Source organism: Schistocerca nitens, chromosome 1 (assembly GCF_023898315.1).
Source record: "Schistocerca nitens isolate TAMUIC-IGC-003100 chromosome 1, iqSchNite1.1, whole genome shotgun sequence".
Lineage (NCBI taxonomy): Eukaryota > Metazoa > Arthropoda > Insecta > Orthoptera > Acrididae > Schistocerca > Schistocerca nitens.
Window position 1 is genome coordinate 1,235,703,694 of NC_064614.1, and position 16,535 is coordinate 1,235,720,228.

The window sequence follows — 16,535 nt, forward strand, 5'->3', positions numbered from 1 at the left end:
TTGTAAGAGATCAGAATAATATCTACTACACTGAGTTGCAGAGTTTGCCAATTTCTCATAATTACAGGCCACATCATTCATTAACAACAACAGCTCCTTTTTTTCCTCTGTCATGTCTGCAATAGTCCTGCCCAGTGGATTGATCTTCTTTGTCAGGATTCCACATCAGATGGTGAGTGTTAAAATCAATTATGTTAAGGAAGTTAATCACACAAAAGTATCAATGTCTTGCAATTGTTCTTTCATAATGTTCCCATTTGGTACAGTTGTGTACCCATTTTCAGGTAGCAAGAGGTTGGTCCTTAATTACATTATTTTCTATCTTTTTTTGTGCAATAACACTTTACAGCCACTACTTTTACATCACAAATATTATCAAACAATTCCTTTTTCTGTTAAGACTTATCATGACGGTATGTACAATTACTTGTTGGGTGAGCATAAAATGCAGAATATATACTCCAGTTTTACAAACCACAGGGAATGTTGCACAAGATCTTTAATTACAAACTCATTTCCAGTTTTATTCTGTAATGAGCTGTTGATAATGTTCCACATAAGCCATGTTATTACATGCACAATAGAACTTGCCCCTTTTGCTGGGGTGCTGGGAGCATAAGCATGCAACTTCTATCTAGTTTATGGATGAGGAGGAGGGGTGGTGAGGGGAGGAGGAGAGGTGTATGGGATACACACCGCGTCTCTTTCTCGCAGGCAGCACACTGGAATCAATACTGTATTCACAGTCACTACCACAGTGCTTTAGCATGTTGTATAGCTAAGGCTGATAACAGACAAAAACATTCCTTAACAGCCTGAAGGCATCCTACTTCCACTGATTCCTTCTCTACACACAAAGTACTAAATTACATAATGTACATTTTAAGAATCAGTTTTCAATTAGAAATTATGGAGGCTCTTCCCTCTCCTGCTTCATGCCAGTGGGAACTCAAAGCAAAATTAGAATTTCAGAGGCACATAAGCACTGGGTCTTCCTCCCTTCCACTGGTAAACAGTAGAAGTAAGATTCTTAGGCAACTACATCTATGACTACTCTGCAAATCACACTTAAGTGCCTGAAAGTGGTTTGATGAACCTTCTGTCAGACTATTTCTCCACTGTTTGACTCTCAAACAGCGAGTGGAGAAAATGAAAAACTAAATCTTTCTGGCCATGCTTGAGTTTCTCTATTTTGTACGGTGACCATTCCTCCCTATGTAAGTAGGAATCAAAAGAATATTTTTGTGTTTGGAGGAGAAACCTGGTGATTGAATTGTCATAAGAACAACCTGCTGCAACAAGAAACACCATGATTTTTATGGTTGCTATTTGAATTCTCGTATGATATATTTGACACTCTGTGCTCTATTTTGCAATAATACAAAGTGAGCTATTTAACTTTTTTAATGTCCTCCATCAATCCCATCAGTAATGATCCCATACTGCACAACAGTACTCCAGCAGAGGGCGGACACCCTTATTATAGGCAGTCTAGTGATTTGTTGAGGCTTGCAAGTGTTCTGCCAATAAAACACAGTCTGTCGTTAGCCTAATGCCCAAAATGATCCAGATGATTGTTCCAATTTAAGTTGTTCATAATAATTTCTAGGTATTTAGTTGAATTGAAAGACTTGAGATTGTGATATTTATCGAGTAATTAAAATTTAACAGATCTTTTTAGTACTCATGTGGACGACTTTATATTTTTCATTATTTAGGTTCAATAGGGTTACTAGACATCACCTTAGATGGTCGATTATGTTATTTAATGGTTATAACAAACTTTTCCCCTCACCAATTTCAGTACTTAAAAAAAAAAAAAAAAAGTGGAAATGTAGTCCACATAATTTAAAGGCCTGCTAAAATTTGCCACTTGAGTCATGTGACACCACTGGCTAGCACACCTCTCCTATTGTTGTAAAGCTCATTCGCAGTGATATCTTGTTTTGGAAAAATGGATTACAAATGCTGTGTAGTACCATATTGTACAAATACATTTATATAAAGTTCTCCAAAATTGTTTTTGTGTTTTCCACAGAATGAGAAGAAATGTAAAACATTGTTGCAATTTGCTGGTAGAGATCCAAATGAGACTGTGGTCACTGTGTCTGTTTATAAAAATCAGGATAGTCCTAACAGAAATACTCTATATGGATCTGATGTCACTTGTAGTGTAATATGTAGCCTGCTGGGCATCTAATGCAATAATCTCTCCCCTATACTTTCCACTTAATACTACTCTCTCCTTAGGTTTACAATGGCAATTTGGTATGCTTGGTACATTTCCAAGAAATAATGGAACACTTGTTTTACCTTCATGGCTGGTATGCTTGATTAGTCCAAGGATAGTATACAGAATTTCAACAATGTACAGCTTGCAGTTCATTGGTGACAGTCATCTGAATTGGTCAGTGTGCTGTCTGCAATTGAAAATGGAGAAAACAGAGTTTTGTGCTGTTATTAAACATTTTCATCTGAAGGGTTGGACTGCTGCACAAGTCAAAACAAAACTGGATGAAGTTCATGTGGACTCTGCACCATCATTGAAGACCATTTACTTTTGGATTAATGAATTGAAAGGTAGTTCCACAAGCACTATAGACGAAGTCATCCACCTCAGGTCACAGCAAAGGAAACCACTGACAAAATCCATGATTATGGTAATTCAAGATTGCCAAATAAAAATTTGTGGAGATTGCTAAGACTGCAAGCATGAAACTGATGAAAGTGCACAGAAGGCAAAGACCATTTTGTCAGCTGGTAAGGTGACGGTCACTGTTTCTTTCGGATTGCCAAGGAATAATCCTCATATATTACTTGGAAAAAGGCAGAACCATAAATGGACTGTAATGTTTCATTGTTGGATTGTTTGAACCTTATGTTGGCTGAAGGAAAAAAACCACAGTCAGTGCACAAAAAGCTGCTCTTTCACCATTCCACACATCAGCAACAAAAATGGTGAAATTCCATGAACTGGGTTTTGAATCCACACTACTCACCAGAGTTAGTCCCATGTGACTTCTTCCTGTTCCCTATCTTTAAATTTTGGTTTGCTAGGAGCAGTTTTCATCCAATGAGGAAGTGAAAGTTGCAGTCAACAGGTATTTTGCAGTTTAACTGAACCTACTTTTCGAATGGGATGAAAAAGCTGGAGGATCACTGGGCCAAGTGTATACCCCTCAAAGGATACATGTCGAGAAGTGAGAAGAGTTGTCTAAAAAACAAACATTTTCTATTGCTTTTTCTACCTCTTATCAAAGCACCCTCATTCTGGACTTGTAGTACAGTTGTGTAAGAGCTTTAAATTCTATATCATATTACATTTTAATATCTATTTTCACTTACTGACTCCACTGTGAATCGCACAGATGGTGTAATGAAACTTTACTTCGTGCCTGATGGAGCTCTTCTTCTGAAAAATCTGAGATACCATTTAACAATTTCTGACCACACTATTCTTCCCAAGTAAGTTGTTGAAGACAACAATTTGCCACTTCCGACAACCTCCATTGAGCCTTCGTAAAGCTGTAGGATTTTGACAAAGGAAATAACTGAACATTACTTGGAACCTACGAAGGAATGTAGTAACACTAGGGCATTACATTCAAATGAAAGCTGGTCCTGCTTACACCCTTTTAAATCATAATGTTTCACCAGAAGTATGCAATAGAACAACAGTTACATTAAGGTTCAACTGAATGAAATGCATAGTTTAAAGATGCAATTTTCCAGTGGTTTAAGTTAACAATCTGAAGGAACAGAAAAACTTGTGGGTAAGGCTGCTGAAACCAAAAACAATGATGCCTTATAATTCCCCAAGAGTGTTACTACACTATTTGAAAACTGTGAAAAGACCTACCTGGAAAACAGTAGTAGTTCTGGCAACAACAGCAGCAATTAACAATCAGAATTATCTTCTGAACGAAAAAGGTACACATTGCCTTTTATTGCGCAGCCTTTCACAAGGTGCTATCAAAAATCTCTTCGGCATGGTCCAACCAAATAATCCAGTTCCAGATTCCCTCAGTTTTGAGACAATTCTGTGACGTAACTGTTCTGTCATAGTACATCCTCCCCAGTCCCCATGCAATGTAGTTTTCATGTTTGTTATTGCCAGAGCACAAAAACCTGGTTTATTTTGAAGAACAGAGAGATCATACAACGCATCAACTTTCGGAAGGTTTCCACGCGTAGCCTTGAGAAAATTCCTTCCCATTTTTACTTAAAAGTTGTAAATCTGTTTTCCATCATTAAATAGCTAAATTGTTTGCAGAAAAAGTATGGAAAGACTCTAGTAATTTTGGCAGAAACTCCCATAACACACGTATAGCTTTGTCTTAGTCTCCATAGGTGATATCACCGGAACTTTAGCCAGTAACAGCAAGTTTTTCCATCATAAGACCAAATTTTGTAATACATTGACTTTAAAGCTTTAATCGCATAAAAATAACAGATAGTTTGAGAGAATATTGATCAAAAATGCTATTTGAACATTATAATCATTCAGAATAACAACAATCTGAGCCATATTTTAACATAGGAAAATAGCCTATTGCCATTTTCTAAACAATACAGACACCTTGTCTCAATCATTTTGCAATTGGTTTCAATTTTCTGATGACTTCTTCTTCTTCCTTGGCTCTACAGCTCATGATGAACCTTGGCCTCTTCTAAAATTTCCTTCCTTTTCTCTCAATCCTTTGCCAATACTCTCCAGTTTCTATAGCCCATCTTCCTAAGATCTTCGATTACTACTTCTTCCCAGCTGGCTCTTGGTTGACCATGTCCTCTCTGCCCTCCTGGCTTTCCTTGTAATATTCTTTTTGGTACTTCTGTATCATTCATGCGAGCCACATGTCCCACCCACCTCAGTCTGGATGATTTCACTATCCTTCTGATGGGTTGTACCACCTCCTCTATCTTCCTCTTTCACAGATTGGGCCGATAATTTGTCTAAGTACCTTTCTTTCAAATGCATCCAGTGTTTCAATATCTTTAGTTGTTAATGTCCAGGCTTCAGAGGCATATGTAAGCACTGGTCATATAAGTGATTTGCACAGTTAATTTCATGGTACGAGTCAGGAGCCTTGAGGATATGTCTTCTTAAGGCAAAATAGGCTCTATTGGCTAGTATTAATCTCTGATTAATTTCATAGGAGGTATCATTTATATGCGTAACTGTCGAGCCCAGGTACTTGAAATGTTCAAATCTCTCAAACATATAATTGCCCATTGTTATTGCATTTGGCATATTTTCCCTATGTGCTTTTCCAGCTGCCATATATTTTTTCATTCATTAATAATTAACCCCGTGTTCCTACTAGCCTGTTCAAGAGCTGTAAATGTCTCTTCCATTGCTTTTTGGGTTCTTGTTATTGTATCTATGTCATCTGCGTAGGCCAGGATCTGCACTGATTTATAGAAGGTTGTTCCCCTATTCAGAAGGTTTGCGTATCTCATCACCTTCTCCAGGGCAGCATTAAAGAGAAGACATGCCAATGCATCCACCCCCTTGTCGCACTCAGTTTCTAATACTCAATGTATTGGACATCATTCGTCCTATTCTTACACTACCTTGTGTTTCGCTCATTGTCATTCTCACCAGTCTTACCAACTTTCTCAAGATTCCCAGTTCATCTAGGGCTTCATGTAACTGCTCTCTATTTATGCTATCATAAGCTGCTTTGAAATCTATAAAGAGGTGATGTGTGCCAACCCAATATTTGTGTTATTTCCAGGATTTATCTTAAGGTGAATATTTGATCTATAGATGACTTACCAGATAGAAATCCGCATTGGTATGGCCCCGTCTTCCTCTGTGTGATTGGGAGTATTCTGTAAATAGTTTTTATATACTAAATTAAGTAGTGTGATCCCTCTGTAATTGCCACACTCCATCTTATCTCTTTTCTCATATATGAGACATACAATACCCTCTTTCCATTGTTGGGGCATTTCCTCCTCTTCCCATATTCTGATGACCATTTTCAGAAGGCTTCGTGCAAGCTGTCTGCCTCCTTGCTTAAACAGTTCTGCTGGAATACCATCTATCCCTGCCAACTTATTCTTTTTCAATTTCTTCATGGCAGTTTTCACTTCTTCTATATTTGGCAGGTAGTGTTGTTGTATGAGCCCTCTTCCCCATTCGTGTCTGTTGGATTCTCTGGTATAGTTATTCTAGGGTTGAGGAGACTATCAAAATACCTGCGCCATCTTTCGCATATTCCCTTCTCTTCACATATTATATTCCCTGTCTCATCTTTTATTAAGCTTGTTTTACTACCAAAAGGCTTCCGTGCCGCATTCACACTATAGAATTTTCTTATTTCATTTTTGCTTCTCATGAGCTCCATTTCTTTGACACCTGCTTTCATCCATTCTCTCTTTTTTCTTTGGCGAGTCCTCTTTTCAATCCTCCGTGTTTCTTTTTTGATGACTACTAGACAATAAATGACAGCATTACCTGAGAGGGCTGCACAGACACTCAAATTATTTATATCGATAAGGAACGGAGGAGGTCCTGTAACACTTCCTTGGAGTAAAACAGAAGTGATATCTGGAATTCCCCGACTCTCCATCAACTGCTATGACCTGACGTTTGTGACAGGAAATCGTGAATCAATTCAAACAACTAAGACAAAGCACCAAAAGCAAGCAAACTGATTAGAAGCAGACTGTGAGGAATGGGATCAAAAGCCCTCTGGAAATCTCGATACCACGGAAACAACTTGTTATCCCCAGTCAACAGTACTCTAAGTTGACATGAACAAAGATCCAGTTGTTTCACAACAACATTATTTTCTAAATCCATATTGGCTATGTATCAACAGATCATTTTCTTTGAAGTATTTCATAATGTACTAACAGCTAATTTATGTTCCGAAATCCTACTGCAAATAGTTGTATGTAATTTGGTAATTATTCCTATTTCCTTTTTTTGAGCATGGGTGTGACCTGTGAAACTGTCTAGTCTGTAGGTATAGATTCTTCAACGAGTGGTTTGTTGTAGGCAATTGTTAAGTATGGACTATTCTATCAGCCTACCATGAAAGAAACCTAACTGGTATATGATCTGGGCTGACCAACTTGCTTTTATTGATTTGAGTTGCTCTGCAAACTGAGATCTACTTATAAGATACTCAAGTTGGTAGCTGATCTCAGTTTGAATTCTGGAACATTTACTTTGTCATCTTCTGTGAAGGATTTTGTGGAAAACCATATTTAGTAACTCCACTTTAGTGGCACTGCCATGGGTAACATCACCTTTGCTAACACACAGTGAAGTTATCACTTGTGTCTTGGTGCTGATTTACTTGACATATGAGCAGAATCTCTCTGGATTTTCTGACAGGTTTTGAGACCGAGAAGCATTGTAGAAACTATTAAAAGGACCTCAAAATCTGCCATAAATTTTGAGCTTCTGTAAAACCTTGCCATTTTTTGGGACTTTGTGTTCATTTGAATTTGGTATGCTTGTTTTGTTGCTTCTGCAACAGCATTCTGACTTATTCTGTGTACCATAAGGGATCAGTATTCTCTTATTAATTTTTTTGGTACTAATCTCTCCATTGCTGTCAATACTATTTTTTTTAAATCTAAGCCACAATCAGTCTATGCTTACATAGTTAGTTTAGGATGAATGGAGTGCTCTTGGAGGTGTCAAGGGTATTTTTATCTGCTTTTCAAATAAAAATGTTTGCATTTATTTTTGGTGGGTTTGTATGTTACGGTATTCGGACTCCCTTCACCAACTTTGTGGTCACTAATCCAGGTATTAGCCATGATGTTCCCCATTTGCTAAGGATTATTTGTTACTAAGAGGTTAAGTACATTTGTATACTGCAAAATAGTAAAATGTACATAGCAAAATAAAAGTTTCCTCAGGATTAATAACAAAGCTCTTCGTCACAAAACTCAAAATTAAATACCCCCTTAAAAAAACTACAAAGTATTTCAAATACATACATTAACATTCTTGCAGTACAAAAGTCCACATATCACACTATCACTCCCAAACAGTGTATGGAGGGGAAAAGGAACACATTGGAGCAAGCACACTGAAATAAGATACGTATAAATTAAAAGCAAGCAAATTTAATATTCAAATCTCTTTAATTTATTACAGGTTTAAATGTGTACTTCACTGATCGTAAATATACACTGAGTGAATGTACAAGAAATAATCATCAAAAATTATGAACTATAACCTGCATCATCATCACAGTTCAGGAACTTTGAACATTAGAATTTTTAAACTACCTATTCTCTCTAAATTTGTATATACATATATCTGTAAAATTCGTTAATGTTTACATTAAGCCCCAACATTAAAATCTTATTTGTTTCTATTTTTTATGAATGTATTATATGTCCTTTATTTAAGCAATGAACACTAACACCAAAATTAGTTTCTTTACTTGCCCTTTTTTAAGTTATTTAAAGTGAGAAGCTGTCAAATATAGTGTCAAGAATAGACTCTGTTTATAACAATAAATTTCAGTCATAAATAATATCAAGTGGTTTCACTGCAGATCTCTCCAATATTTACAGTAGAACTCAACAGTTCAGTATGTATTGAATAAGTAAAAATATTTTAAGACATACAAATGCTGACGAGTTTAAAAGAAACCTGGGATAAACACCACAGCTATGGATGTTGATAAGACAGTCATTCGATGTTGTAACGTACTGTTGTAGTCTGCTCCGTTGCCTAAATACGACCTGCCATCCAACACTAAACTAACACCAAACCTTAAAAGAATTTTTCATACCCTTCTAATCAGAACCTACTCACAGGTACTTTACTACCATCTAAAATTCAGTACATTTGATAAATATAAATTTGATGAATAACACTACAAAATATATCCAATTAAATAACATTATTATTAAGCTATATGTGTGTGCCAGATTAGTGTGTGTGTTTGTGCCTGTGTGTGACACAACTACAGCCTGTAACAGCAAGGAGGTATACAATGTGAACTAAAATACTGAAATCTATCAATCACTGTACAATTTATTGCAACTGTTAACAGTGTTTCTGTATACCTCACTGCTTGTACGAAGAATTCTTGGTGTTATATGGAATATCTTTAAAGAAATTACTTTTCTTATCAGTGACCTCTCAAAGATGGATGGTGAAGTATCAAATATACCTGAAGTCTCGCTAGGCAGAGGGCCGAGATTGCTCTGCGGTAGTAGCAGTGGCCGCGGGTTGTGATGGAGCACTCTGTGGTGACTGAGTGGGTGGGGTGGCAGTCGTGGTGGTGGTCGGTGGTTCAACTGGCAGAATCGCCACTGGGGCTGGAGGAGGCACAACAGAGGGATTGTAAGGAGTTGTGACTGGTGGAGGTACTGGAACAGGAGCAGGTTCAGTACACATTGACATGGGCACTTCTACTGCAGCACTGTATGAGGGTGGTGGAGTTGGAAACTTCTTAACTGCAAATCGAGGATCACACATGGCTGTCTCATAGTCAGGTAGGTCTGGCAACAGTGACTGACTATCAGGATCTATGTAATGAATAGTGCGCTGTGTAGCAGCTAGGCGAAGGGTTAGGTACTTGTAGCAACTCCATACCACACCAATGAAGTAAGCCTGTAACAAAAACAGAAAGTTATATTACTGCAATTTCAGTTACAAAAACATAAATGTAATTAGACCATGTGCTCCTCTTTCTGGAACTAGAGAATTTGAAATTTAAGGTTTTGTTGCAAAAAGGATGTAGCTAGAGCTTTCCATGTTTTCAGTAAGTTGAAAGGACTATTCAAAACCAAAATTCTAAGGTATAAGAAAACTTACTTTTTGATTATACCGCTTAATGGTTCTTACATATTATAACAGTACTTTCACCCAAAAATGTAAAAGAAGATTTCTTTTATGAAATGGATTTCATAAAATAACTCTATAATCATAATAATTTATTATTTAAATAAATGTTCTAAATGAAACACAGCATTAAGTTCAGGTTTACAAGCTGAATTACATTTTTCATTGTTCATATTGCCATTCTGCAATGTCTGGCTCTTATTGTGCATTGTCTGTGTGTACCCCGGTGTCAAGGTAAGATTTCAAGTGGCACAAAGAAGATTGCAACTTGTTTTAAATGAATAGAGATGTTAAATCATGCATATCATTAACTGCAGAGACGTAGTGTCATATGAGAATAATATCAAATAGCCACATTTGGAATGTGTCAACTCATATAAAACACCTGGCTGTAACAAATTTTAGGAATATAAAATGGAATGATCACATACAGGGTGACCAGCATGAATATTCAATAACATGGCAAGGACAATCATTTGAAACAAAAGCATCTACTAAACGTGGGCTCTAAAATGCATTCCTCAAGAACAATGAGCACTTGTTCACTAGAAGAAGTGTTCTACAGTAGTGAACATGAGTAAGTGCTCATAGCTCTTAAGGTATGCATTTTAGAGCTTTTTTTTTCTTCAACTGATTATTCTTGTCATATCCCCGAATATTAACCATTCCTCTGGGACACCCTGCAGACTGGCCAGTGTGGAGACAAGGCCTTAAGACTTCTCAAACCAATGACAACACTAACCAAATGACTCCAATTTTGAAAGGAAATTCAGATACTTAAATCTTGGAGGACAAACCACTTTTATGAAGAAAACTGAGGCTGGACGTACCCATGCAAGGGTCATCTGCTAACACCTGGGACAACAAAGATAGGAGGGCATATTTAAGTGCCAAAAAGTGGGGGCTGTCCAGTAAAATATGGATCACTGTGAGGGGAGCCCTGCAACTACAAAGGGGAGAGGTGACTCATTATGGAGTAAGTATCCATGGGTCTTCCTGGTATGGCCAATACAAAGCCGGCTGAGGATGGTACATTCCCGCCAGGGGTAGTGGAGGGAAGAATGCCACATGGTCAGAGTTCCCTTGCTTGCACAAAGTTTATTAGACTGGGATGCGGCCTCCCCAAGAGCTGCCCACGACTGAGCAAAAAGGAATTTGACGCGAAGCTGCAAATCCGCCCCAGAGGGGCCATGGAAAATGGGGTGGGGTGACTACTCCCCAGCCAGATGATCGGCCGCAAGCTTATTACTGGGACACAAATGTGGCCACGCACCCAAAGGAAATCAACCAAACAAGCAGCACAGTCATCAATGGCAGGAAGGTCGTCGATGGCAGACACCAAGGGTACTTGATGACATTGGCAGATTTAGAGCCACTGCTGTAAAAAGCAATAGCAACCCTAAAATTCTCTACAGAGCAGTTGGAACAAGCAATAGAACACCATTTCGGAGTGATCGAGACTTTTGAACCCCAAAAGAGATCCATCTGAATCCAGGGCCGAGGAACTAACAAAGGAGGGGGGGGGGGGCGCAAGGCAGAGAGAAGTGGGGAACAGGATTAAGAGGGAAGATGGAAATTGCTGCGGAGAGATGTGAGGTGAAGCTCAACTGGTAAACCCACCCAAAGGTGGGCAGCGGGCAAGTGATGTCCTAAAGCTGCGAAAAGAATATGAGGGGTCAGCAGTGAAAGAGCAGATAGTGATGGCACAGTAAACCACAAGCTGGGAACACTGAACTGAACTGAAAAGAGGGAGGGATCCCAGTGTTAACCAGAAGAATATAGACAGGGCTAGTGCAAAAGGCACTGGTGCCCAAGCCCATACTACAATGATGGACCGGGTCTGAAAAGAGCACTGTGAAAAGGGCAGCTGAGGCAAACTTGACAACCATAGTCCAGACAGGACAGAACTAAGGCCCAACAAAGGTGAAGAAGAGTCGGGGGGGGGGGGGGGGGGGGGCTGAAAATGGTGTGATAATTTCCCACTGAAGTGCACTGGATGGCAACCTGGAGCTATCACTCTATCACTCTGCAGATGCCATCGAGTGGGAACTAGCCCTAATACAGAGTGGGGTGACCAACAGAGGCCACGAGTCCATTAATAGTAATGAGAAAAAGAACATTTAGTATGGAGTACTGTGAAATGGCATGCTCCTGGGGCTGTGGGGAGCTGAGAACATTGCCTACCCGAATTCTGAATAGGACAGGAACTGTCAAATAAAAATCAGAATAGGACCCCAAAGATTCCACTCATGGAATGCAAGTAAGATCTGATGGAACCGAGCCATGTCACAGGTCTTATGAAGATCAAAGAAACCTGTGACAAGATGGCACTGCTTTGGTTGCTGAACTGCAGTTTCCAACTGAAGCAGATGATCGATCAAAGACCATCCCTCCCGAAAGCTGGAGTGGTAAGGAGACAAGAGGTCCCAGGCAGACCCAACTCAGCTGACAAGCCACCATCTGCTCAAATAATTTGTAGCGGATGTTGGTCAAGCTGACTGGCTAGTAACTATCAGGGGAGTATCCTTCCTGGGCATAAGGACAGGAACCACAATATTGTCGCTCCACTGAGAGGTGGAAAATGCCTTGGAGCCAAATATGGTTAAACACCTGGAGGACATGTTGTTGTGGAGGACTGAGGTATTGAAGCAACATGTCATGGAAGGAATTGGGCAGGGGCTGAATCATGGGAAGAGGAGATGACCAGAAATTCTCATTCATTGAAAGGTTTATTGTACGATTCCGCCCGACGAGGGATGAAATGTAAGTGGGAAGATTCAGCCCACTTTTTGTGGAGAAGGAAGGCGGCTGTATAGGATGCTGATGGCAATGCCATTGCAAAACGGTACAGACCCATCAGTTCTTAAGGAACACCTTGCAACCCAAGGCCACCTGGAAGGGCAAGGTCCGGAATGGAATACTGTCGCTAACAACCTTGGAGAGTGCAGAGTATCAAAGCGGCAGGAAAACCTAGGGAAGAGACAAAGTGTTCCCAACACACCTGCTTGCTCTGTTTGATTAAGTAACAGGCTTTGGTGTGAAGATGGCCCAAGTTAATACAACCGAAGAGGACAGGTGCCAGTTAAGGCACTGAAAGGCCCCTGCAGAGATTATAGATGGCGACGGCAATGGCCGCACTCCACCATGGGAACAGCCAACAGCGAAAGGTGCACATTGCGCAAGGGATGGCAATGCCGGCGGCACGATTATTTGCATCGGGCATGTTATAGACTTCATCAATACAACCTGACAAAGAAGGGGTGTACACTATAGGCCAATCTGAGGGATGGGGAGCCCAGTGGGATAATGTGGTCATTGGAAGGTGGGAAAGGATGAGAGAATCAATGGGAATTGCTCAGTATTGCAAAGGTCATCATGTGACGAAAAGTGTTATTAAGGGAGAACAGGTGGGGAAGTGAGCGAAATATCTATGGCAGAGAAAATGCTGTAAGTGGCACTGAAATGTGTAGCAGAACCATAATCAAGAAGGCACAAGTCATGGTCTGCAAGCAACTGGTCTATGTGTAGATCCCAATGAAGCACTGCCCCACAAGGGGTGACAGGCATTAAAATCCCCAAGGAGGAGGAAGGGAAGGGGCAGATGCTGAAATAGGGAAATTAAGGTAGTGGGTATAAGTGGCCTATCAGGAGGGATATAGGGTTTGCAAGCTTCCAATTCAGTATGAAGGGGGAGCCATGTACTAACAACATCATAGAGACCAACATGCAAATGCCACTAGAAGCCCTCAAAGGGCTGACCCGTTTCTGACAAAGCACAAAAAGTAAAATGAGATTCCTGGAGGATGACAAAAGCTGCAGAGTAAAATAGAGTAAGAGATTGCAACTCTGGAACATGGCTGTTGTATCCTTTCCAATTCCACTGAATAAGCACAGAACTAGGATCCAAATTTGAGGGGAATGGGCCAAAACTGATCACACCACCATGCATTATCAACAAGGATGGGGTGACCTCCATAAACAAGACGTTCCAAGTGAGGAGTTGGCACCTCCGGAGGGGGAGGGGGGGGGGGGGAGCACCAGAGGAGCCTTGTCCTGAACTCACATTACTACTACTTCTTCTCCTCCTCCTCCACCTCTTTTGTAGGTCGAGGAGGGCAAGTTCCAGAGAACTGGATTCTGCGAGATCTGGAATTGATAGCAAGCAGGCAACCTTGAGGTGCAAGGACCGTGGGTCCTGGGCTGACCTGGGGCAGCCAGCATCCAGTCTGGGAGATGCAGAGAGGGAGGGGTCCCTGGAGGAGGCCCTATCACCAGCAGGCAACGAACAAGGGGACACTTCGCAAGTAAAGTTAGGGGAATGACATGTCGAGGGGAGGGTGTGGGAGTTGCAGGGTAGGGAGACAGTACAGGGGCTGGGACTGGCAAAAATAGGAGGAACAAGGGGGAAAGGGTGTAACAGAGGCAAAGTTAGATGTCACAGACAATACAGTCATTTCTGGTGAGCCTCTTGAAGGACAAACGATCAACGACCTTATACTCCTGTAGTTTCTTATAAACTGGGCAATGCAGGGAGCATGGAGAGTGATGGTCATGACAACACACACAGGCCCCAGAACACAAGGGTGCCCCACACAGAGTGGGCATACAAATTCACTGCATAGAGGGGGCGTCGGACAGTGAGAAGAGATTTGGCCACAACGCAAACACTGAAAACACCTCATGGGTGGTGGGATGTATGGCTTCATGTCATACCGATAGCATGCAACCTTGATCTCCTCTGGCAGGGCATCCCCTTCAAATCCCAGAATAAAGGCCAGTATCAATTCCATTGTCGTTGCAACCTTTCTTAACATGTCAAACAAAATGAATGCTTCCAAATTGGCACGGAGTTTCTCATCAGTTTAGACCCCTATGAAAAATGACTCCCTGACCCATATTCAAACATTGGTGAGGATTAATGGGCATCTGGAGGCAGCCAAGATGGTCACAAGCACAAAGGGCCACAGACTGGCTGGCAGGAGCAGATTGGGTGGCAGAAGAAGTTTTGATCAGCAGCGATCTCTACCACATCCGACTCAAAGTATTCTTCACCAAACTTTTCTTTGATAGTTTCCATGAAAAATCATAGCCTGGCGGTGGTGAAAGTGTCCCCATCAGTCCTGGTGCAGACCAGGTAGTGGGGAAAGGGTTTCATCGAAAGCCAACCATCCTCACAGGGTGTAGCCAGGGAAGGAAAGCCTGGCAGGTTATAAGCAGCAACACTGAAAGATCCATTGCCATCTGAAGTGACAGCCGTAGAGAAACATCCAGCTTTAAGCTTAAGACGTTTCATATGCAAAGCACCTGCCCTGATATTACCCACTCTGATCAGGTGTTCTCCCCATGGGCACCAAAAAGATACAGCGAGGATCATCTGACTTGGTGGCTGTTGCTGGGTATTCTAATGTTCCAGAATGACAAGCAACCAATTCTAGGCATACAAGGGGAGGTCACATATCAGAAATGTGATCCCTGTGTTGTCAGGGGCTCAACAGCAAGGGTACATAATTACCCCACCACACGGAGTGGCTACCGTCCTGGCTATATGGCGTTAAAGGACAATAGTGTCAAGTAACAGATGAAGGAGATGTTTAAGGCCACACAGACATGCTAAGATGTTCTTCCCCAGCTGCCGCACACAATGAAAAGAAAATTTACAAGTCAAACCCCAAAGGGGGGCCAAAAACATCAAACAGGAAAGGTGAAAATGAAAAAGCAAGATAAAAAATTGGGAGTAATAACCAGAAACAAGGAGGATACCAGGCCCAAGTATGCAAGGACAGAGAGAGGGAAAGGAGGCGGCAGAGGGGAAGGAGTGAGGACAGGAAGGGACTGCCACAGGGCAATGAATGCAGCTCTGGAAGGAAGAAACGGCCACAATAGCTCAGGGTCCCATGTGCACCACACACAAACTCACGAATGATACATGAGCTGCTTGGGGTTGTCCATACAGTACACAGTTCACAGACAGAAGTTCAAAAAGATTGATGTCAATGGAGAGTTGGCACTGTGATTAGAGATATAACTTGCCAAGCAGGACACTGGGATTCAAATCACAATGATTTTGCCATTTCATTTTTCATGTAAACAATTATAAGTATTTCATGAAACTGAGAATGAACTTAATTTTGTGCAATAATTACAGGATAATATAACAACATGGGTAAGAACAAAACAATGAAAAATTTCTCCTCCAACATTTGGAGCATCTTGATGCAGAACCCCGAACTGTAGCACTGATTTTGAATAACAGTTGCACTTAAATTCATATATTAAAATACTACAACTAGTTTCGGCCCCCAAGGCCATTAGCCAGTGGTTATACGTAACATGGAGTTTGAGTTCTGTCAGGGCATCTGACATAAAACAACTGGATAATGGCCTTTGAGGCCAAAACCAGTTTCTGAAAAACCAACTGGCATTGGCATTTTATTCAAAATACTACAATTGCGTGGTTCTGGATAATCACAACTTTTAGCGAATCGTATAATTATCCAAGCAGTCTCTTACCATTAACTATTTACGCGCAACGGCATTATCATGAAAATGGATCAAGTTTCTTTTCTGGCAATTATTAGGCAAAAGATATGTTTGTGCATCAAAGGTTCTTTCATTTAACATGCATGATGCAAAAGATTTCTGTACTTTGAAATTATTTTTTTTTTTTTTTTTATCATCACCCAACTCATTGACATGACAAAGTTCT

General features: G+C 40.6%; 1 protein-coding gene across 4 annotated transcripts in view; it reads right to left on the bottom strand.

Moving 5' to 3' along the window:
- Window positions 1–8,078: 8,078 nt before the first annotated feature.
- LOC126201549 (lysosomal-associated transmembrane protein 4A) overlaps window positions 8,079–16,535 on the bottom strand; it is a 43,020-nt gene continuing 34,563 nt past the window's right edge. For all 4 annotated transcript variants that reach the window (XM_049936794.1, XM_049936793.1, XM_049936796.1 and 1 more), the window contains exon 6: window positions 8,079–9,598. In XM_049936794.1, coding sequence (XP_049792751.1) covers window positions 9,167–9,598 — 432 coding nt within the window. In that variant the 3' untranslated portion in view covers window positions 8,079–9,166. The remainder of the gene's footprint in view (window positions 9,599–16,535) is intronic.